General features: G+C 49.6%; 1 protein-coding gene across 1 annotated transcript; it reads left to right on the plus strand.

Annotated features, from left to right (window-relative positions):
- Positions 1-591: 591 nt before the first annotated feature.
- Positions 592-4,231, plus strand: LOC127340616 (bidirectional sugar transporter SWEET4). Its single transcript, XM_051366358.2, has 5 exons — positions 592-852; positions 998-1,034; positions 1,289-1,667; positions 2,284-2,403; positions 3,904-4,231. The coding sequence occupies exons 1-5, from the start codon at positions 813-815 to the stop codon at positions 4,087-4,089; spliced, it is 762 nt and encodes a 253-aa protein (XP_051222318.1). The 5' UTR covers positions 592-812; the 3' UTR covers positions 4,090-4,231.
- Positions 4,232-7,859: the final 3,628 nt, after the last annotated feature.

Below are 7,859 nucleotides of genomic sequence, written 5' to 3' on the forward strand. Positions count from 1 at the left end.
TACTATTTTCCTGAAATTAAACTCATGAATGAACAGAGCTCTAACTTCTTCCAGGTTATCAAAGAATAAGATGACCAGATTACACTTGTCAATGAGAAGCTTTAATTTCGACAGAGACATTTTCCAGTGCTTAAGAGCCACTCTTAGAAGCTTTAGTTTCCTTGCTAGAATTGCAGCACTAGACGCAATATCAATTGGCTGCTCCCACTTGTGTATGTGTCTTCACCGACTAAGCTATCTTGATCAATACTTTTAATTTGCTTTCTACCTTGATTAAGTGGCCACAATACCTTTTGGCCTCAACTTCGACCAATAATGAGAATATGCACTACCAAAATAAAGAAGACAAAAGAAATAGCAGTACAAAGAAAAGATGATACGGATATGCACTACCAAAATAGAAAAGGCGAAAGGAAATAGCAGTGCAAAGAAGAAAAGATGATCAGAATGGCTGCATGGCCTGGTTGTTACAGAGACGTGGTCTGGACTGGTTGTTATAGAGAGAGATAGAGACTGGATCGCCTATACACTGTGCATGGAGAGAGAGCCTGACAGAGAAGAGATTGCTATTTAAAGGACCCCGTTTGGAATTTTTCCATTCACTCATCAGATCAGGGACAGCAAGAGAGAGGGGTCCGCTGCACTTGTATCATCCTCCGATCCATCTCTTCCCTCCCCTCCAAACTCCGGCGATCCATCTCTCGCGTCCGTCGCAGTTCACTCTCGCCGCCGGAAGTCCCTTCCGCTGCCCTCCAAAGTCCGGCGATCCCTTCACTCTAGATCCATCAGTCCCTTCGCCGCGGGAAGCCACCATGACGCCGGACACCATCCGCACGGCCATCGGGGTGATAGGTGCGTCGCTGTCCATTTTCAAACCTTCTGCTTCTGTAACGCTCCTTGACGAGCAAAAATCACGTGGGTGTTGTTGGCTCCTGATGCTCTTCAAGATCTACTCCTGAATCCTGATTTTACTTTTCGTTTTGTGGCTGTCTTGCAGGCAATGTAACTGCCGTGATGCTCTTTCTATCCCCAGTGTAAGAATCAATGTTCAAAATAGCGTGAAAATTCACTGAGCTCGAGCTCAATGGAGCTTGGTTTTCTCAAAAAATTGAAACCACAACTCTGAAGTTTCAAAAAATTCTGAAAGAATCTCTAGACATAGATAATGATGTGCTCTATCGACACACAATATCCGGACCATAAATGGCATGTATTACGGGATTAATTAACGAAAATGATAAAATCTAACACGCAAGAGAACTCACGCTCCCTACCATGGAATTTCCAGGCCGACGTTCTACGGCATCTGGAAGAATAAGACGGTGGAGGAGTACTCGGCCGTGCCATACCTCGCCACGCTTCTGAACTGCATGATGTGGCTGCTCTACGGCCTCCCGGCAGTGACGCCGCACAACATGCTCATCATCACCATCAACGTTATCGGCATAACCATCGAGCTCCACTACATCGCGCTATTCCTCGCCTACTCCGTCGGTGCCGCCCGACGTCGGGTCCTCCTCATCCTCGTCGCGGAGGTCGCCTTCGTCTCCGTTGTCGCCGCGCTAGTCCTCAACCTCACCCACACGCACACCCACAGGTCCATGGTCGTCGGCATCCTGTGCGTCTTCTTCGAGGCTGCCATGTACGCCGCGCCGCTCTCCGTCATGGTACGCATCGATCCGTATCACCGCTCGTCATCTCCTGTCACTAAGGAATTAGTATATGCGTGTGAGATTTTGTGGTACTAGTATTTTATTGGTTGATTCTGAGATCAGCTCATGCTGACTAAGTGCTGTTCGAATGCGAATAAAGCACACATGAATTGAAAAGAAGGCTGGATTACTCTATAGTAATTTCATTGACCAACGTCAGACTCTAAGCACTCATGAGTAATCTCGTGGTCTCTCTAATATTTTTGCGGGGACCACCTCTTGAGCAGTGTAAATATTTTTCCGAAAGACAAATAAACTCGTGTTCTTTTTGTCCATCCTTCACTTTTAATTCAACTTGTGTGGCCGCGGTACCTTTTTCCTCAACTTTTTAAAATTTCCTCATGGCCCTTTTCTCTTCTTGCAAACCTTCTTAGTTTCCCCTTCACAAACACAGACCTCAATTTCCTTGTAGTTTTCATGCTTCATGCTGATCTGCTTAATATATACCTGTACAAGTGTTGCTTCCGTTTTACTGCATGGACTTTGGATGAATTGACATAGTAGACAATTAATTGGCTTTAATATGGTTGGGCTTCTTTTCATCATGTTAATTTCAGTGTCCGCATTTCAGAAAATGGTGATCCAGACCAAGAGTGTGGAGTATATGCCCCTGTTTCTGTCCTTGGCCTCGCTCGCATGTGGCATCAGCTGGGCTGCCTACGCTCTCATCAAGTTCGACCTCTACATCACCGTAAGTCATCTAAGACGCATGAATGTTTTCACTTGTTTTTACTGTTCTTTACAACGATCATTAGCTAGACATGCATCTGAGACTGCTACAAGTAACCTCCACAATGCGTCATGTCTTTGCCTGGTCAAAAAAATAAAGAAAAAAATAGAAACCGGAAAAACAGCCTACTGACAATAAATGATGATTTACTCTATTCGTTTCAATGAATAAGATCTATATTTTTTTTAAACAGTCAAGCTAAGTAGAGTTTGACCAATTTTATTAAATTTTTTATCAAGAACTATGATATGATACAGATAATATATGAAAATATATGTCAGAATGTATATATCTAACTCTATTAATTTTGGATTGTTATGCTAATACTTTTTTCTAAAAGTTTAGTCAAACATTAAATAGTTTGAATTTTGAAAAAAAAATCCTTGTCTATGAAAACGGAGGTAGTACTAAGCTTTTTGTTTGAATAATGATGATTTACTAAGACTCCACGGTCAATGTAGCAGTTCTAGGCGAATCCTCACAATTACGAATGAATTGGTTTTCTTTCGACGCAGATCCTCAACATGCATGTTTTTGTGCTGGGAATACGGCTTTACTACCATCATAGGACAGTCTATGTTTTGCTAACATCGGGTAGAATGGGAAACTTAAAATGGAGACCCAGCTACACGTATTTGCAAACGGAGACTCCATATGGGCCATGCAGCATGCAGTTATAGGCGAACTAAAAGTGTTCTCTTGTACCAAACACATGTTTGGCATTAGGCGTGTGCTCCTGTGCTTTCCGGAAGTTTTTTTGCACGACTTCTAAAGCAAAGAGCAAAGGCCTTTCGTTAAGAATGGGCCATCCGGTCACTGCACATCCAGAATTGCAGTTACTACTCGTAATTAATATCCTGTGAGAGCGAGACATGAACTGCACCCTGTGCAACTACCCAGGACGCATGATCCACGCACTCGTTCTTATGGTCTGCGGAACAAAGCTTCACGGCCGTTGCCGGCGGCCGGATGCGGTGCTGGTGGAGATGAAGCTTCACGGCTGTTGCCGACCACCGCCTCGGACCAACATCGACATGGCTTCTCCCGCACGACGTATTCCTGTTTGTATGAAGACTGCGAATGAATGCTGATCAGCCATCTGCCCATCTTCTCTATGTCCGGCCGCCGTCGGCAACAGCCTTGACTTAATACGGCAGCCATGAGAACAGAACGAGTACGTGGGTCGTGGGGTAGTTGTGCACGCTGCAGTTTCGGTCCCGCTGTGGCGTGATATTAACTAATAGTAGTAATTAAGTGCAGTGACTAAATTGCCCTTTTCCTTAATGAAAGCAGGTTGATTAGCTCTTCTAATCACAGCCTTTGGTTTGCTTTAGAAGTTGTGCAAAAAAATTCTGGAAAGCACAGAAGCACACCTCTTGGCATTATGAAATCTTTTCCGGTTCGATCACGTTTTTCAGGTTGCGACTTGGTCAAGATTAAATTTGTAATCTTTCAATGCAGATTCCCAATGTGTTGGGCGTCATTTTCGCGGTGGGGCAGGTGATCCTGTACGCCATCTATTACAAGTCGACCCAGCAGATCCTCGAGGCCCACAAGGTCAAGGCCAGTCAGGTACCCATGATGGAGGTTGTCGTCGACGGGAAGAACGGGAGCGCCACGGCCTCAGGCGCTGGAAACGACAACTAGCTAGTAGAAGCAACATTACGTATGAACACGATCTCCAAGTTGTAGATCCCGAACTTGTGTTGTTGTATTGATTGGATCCTCAAAAGGTATAAATATACATGTAAAACAGATGAGCGAGATACTTCGAGTACAAGATGATCTAGAGGCCTAGTCAATCCTAACTCGTCTCATACACATTCTAACATTCTTCCTCAGTCATAGTGCGAGTAAAGCCGCCGATTGTATATGAATTTGTAATCCCGTGCTTCCATCATCTTCTCCAGCTAGTCATCGTCAATGTCCTTTTCTAGTGTCTTCTATTTCCTGGAATAGTTATAGGGGGAGTGTTGTGGACGCAAGTGACGATGCGACGCTTTGATAGAATTATTTCTGATGTGTAGTTGTAAACATAGCCATGGTTGAGGTCGTGGTCAAGGTAGTAAAATGTAGGTGAACCTGTGATCACCATGCACAAATTGTGCGCGACTTTCTCATATACATATTCTAACACAAGTTTATTCATAAATATCTTAGCTAATTCTTTGATTGATGATATGCTTTGCGCACTAAGTTGTGTCGCCCAAGGCGGTGGTGTGCATTGTCACCTGTTCTCCCGTATCCACGAAAGTTATCTCTATGTCGTCTTGTCTCAAATGTTAACTAGAGATGGTTAATTGCGACGCTGAGTGGTGGATCTCTCGTGTTCTTCACTTTAGATTTGATGAAGAACTATGAGGTCCCAAAGAGTATGTTCTTGTCCTGACTGAGTCAGTGTGTTTTCTAATTTAGATCACATATATCTATTTTTTACTGAACTGCCGTGAAATTCCCAGAAATATTATCCCGCACGTATTTTTTTCCTGGAGAAAATAACATTTTTGGAGCTTATAAGAGGCATGTTTGTTTATTTGCTTCGATTTTTTCGTAGGAGACAATAACCTTTTGTATATCTACATGGACTGCCAACTAGAAACGGTTAATTGCAACCGACGGTTAATCGCGACTTACTCGTATAAGTATTCTAACACAAGTGCATTCAGAAATAATTTGGCTAATTCTCTGATCGTTGATGTGTTGTGCGAGCTAAGATGTGTCACCCAGCTGGGCGGTAGTGTGCATTGTCGCGTGTTTCTCCCGTACCCACAAAAGTTGTGTCTATGTCGCGTTGTCTCAACTGTCAACCAGACACGGCTAATCACCACGCTGAGTGGTGGATCTATGGTGGTCTTGACGTACACGGCTAATCAACTGCCGCCTCGCTCGATTCCGCGTCCCTGCTGCCCACTGCGCCTCGTCCCCGCGGCAGAGGCGCAGTGGGCAGCAGGGACGCCGCCGCCGCCGCCGACTCCGATGTTTCCGCGCCCCCGGCCTCCGATGTCCTTTTGTTGGAATCCTCAACGCGCGCTGCCGACCCGAATCGATCTGCCCGTCGCGTGCGCTCTTCATTGTTGTCTCGAGCTGGTTAGTTGTTGCGTTTCTTTGTGAAGTACAAGTACATTAGTGGTGGCCATACAGTTCTTCAAATGGGACCCACCGATGTGCGTGCGGAAAGGCCACGACGACGCGCGACGCATCGCGTGCGTTTGATCCCAGCGTCCGAAAATATCCGCCCGTTCGCGTCCCTTTGGGTCGGCTGAAATTGTCGAACTCGACCGCGCGTCCGTTTGCGTCGGGTGGGGTGGCTCCAGCGGCACGACGCATTTTTTTGCGAGATTCATTTTTTTTATAACATGAAAACATAATTTACATAGTTTAACACATGAAAATAAACCCTAAATTCCTGCGTCTACTGCCTCTCCTCGTCGCCGTCGAGCACGATGAGCTCCGGTACCGTCCACGGCCAGTTGGGAACCAGCGGAACGTACGCCGGGCGCGCCGGCGGTGCTGATGGTGGAGCCGCCCAGGGCTATGGCTGTGGAGGAGGTGGAGGCGCCCAGGACCGTGGCTGTGGCGGAGGTGGAGGCGCCCAGGGCTGTGGCGGCGGAGGGGGAGCCCAGGGGTTGTACGGCGGCGGTTGTGGCGCGGCCGAGTCCTGTAGCGCCAGTCGTAGGGCTTCATCCTCCGACAGGCCCGGCGGCATGAAGCCGGTGGCGTACCGGGGCAGCGGCGGCTGCACAGGTCGGTCGTTCTCGGAGACGAGGCGGCCAAGCTTTGCCCGCTAGCTCCCGGTTCTCCTGCTCGACCCGCGCGGGAGAAGGGCCCCGACGCTGGGGCGAGTCCAGGTCGGAGCACATTAACCCCCGAGCCATGGCGATCGCATAGCTATGGGCTTCCTCCTCCGCCACCCAAGCCTGACGGCGCAGGGCTTCCCCAGCCAGGGTCTCGAAGGACGCGACCAGAACGAACTGGTCGCCAGCGCACTCGAAGCGGCCGGGCACGGGGGGGTCGTCGCCGCGATGTCGTGGATGACGGCGTCCGCTGGTGGGGCCGCCGGAGGGGCCGCCATCGCCGCCCGCGCCTCCGCGAGCTCCGCCCTGGCGTCGGCGAGGTCGGCCATGGCGTTGGCGATCTCCGCCCTGGTCGCGGCGAGGCGCCCTTCCGCGCGCTCTGCCGCCTCTGCCTCCGCCTCCGCAACCTCCACCTCCGCAACCTCCGCCTCCGCCTCCGCCTCCTCCTGGTCCAGCTGCTCGGCCTCAACGCCGGCGGTGACTACCTCCTCGTCCTCATCCGGGTGGAGGTTGCGGCACATCTGAACAACGTGTTCCCAACTAAGGTTGTGGTCGGCCATGGATGGATTCTATTGCTTGAGGTCTGCCCGTCACCCCCGCCGGTGTCCACCATATATAGCCACGGCGGGGCAGGAAACAACGTTGCCGCGCAGGTCGTTTCCCGCGCGCGTGAAACGCCGGCGAAACTTGCCAATGTATTGGGCGCGCGCGGGAACGACCGTCATCGCACGGGAATAGTTAATCGCCGGCGGCAGTCCTCGACGGGACGTAAAACGCCATTAACGACCTTGACGTTGTCTCCGCTAAAAAAATGCGTCCGCACTACTGGAGGTACCCCCGACGCAAACGGTCGCCCTGGGCCGCATGGCATCCGTGGGCCGACGCAAACGGACATTTCGGACGCTCGAAATGCGTCGGCCCGTTGGAGATGCCCTTATTCCGGCTCAAAATTCCGTCGGTCACGGCTGCGGACGAGGCGCTCATTGCCATGGCAGGTCCTGGAGGCTCAAACCTTGCCCCTGCTGTGACGTTGGAGTCATCTGCTTGATCAGCCTGCTGTTGCTCGCTGCTCTCTGTATCTTTGCTTTCTGTAGTTTCCATGTTAGCCTCTCACGTTAGGCTCCAGAGTTTTTGCTTGGGTATCAACTTTAGTGCTACTGGGTGGGCATGTCACCCTAATATCAACATATCTGCATCCTCGACTTCGTGCAAGCACCAACAAGCCTTCAAAGAGCACTCTCACCGCAACCGCGCCCACGACCGTTGCACCACCCTCTACGCTCTCGTGCCCTCCCAACTACTCCAATGTTAGGCCTCATTCTTGACATCATATGCTGGAACGTCCGCGGCCTAAATAACCAAACTCGGAAGGACACTGTCCATGCCATCCTCGCGCAAACGACATGCCACATTGCATGCTTTCAAGAAACCAAGCTCGACTTCATTGACCACCAAACTGCGGCCTACATTGGTGGTTACCGGCTAAGATCTTTTGCCCATCGCCCAGCAATTGGCACTAGGGGGGGTATCCTTCTACTCTGGGATGAGCAAGTTGTCAGCATCACCAACATCCACATTGGGACTCACTTGCTATCGGCCGATGTAACCCTCCGTTCCTGCGGT

Source organism: Lolium perenne, chromosome 3 (assembly GCF_019359855.2).
Source record: "Lolium perenne isolate Kyuss_39 chromosome 3, Kyuss_2.0, whole genome shotgun sequence".
Taxonomy (NCBI): domain Eukaryota; kingdom Viridiplantae; phylum Streptophyta; class Magnoliopsida; order Poales; family Poaceae; genus Lolium; species Lolium perenne.

What these genes read in the sequence shown, in the direction of transcription:
- LOC127340616 (XM_051366358.2), top strand. Translation starts at nt 813, where the DNA reads ATGACGCCGGACACCATCCGCACGGCCATCGGGGTGATAG. An exon ending in CACGGCCATCGGGGTGATAG is followed by an intron (nt 853 to 997) that starts GTGCGTCGCTGT and finishes GCTGTCTTGCAG; the next exon opens with GCAATGTAACTGCCGTGATG. An exon ending in CCGCGCCGCTCTCCGTCATG is followed by an intron (nt 1,668 to 2,283) that starts GTACGCATCGAT and finishes TCCGCATTTCAG; the next exon opens with AAAATGGTGATCCAGACCAA.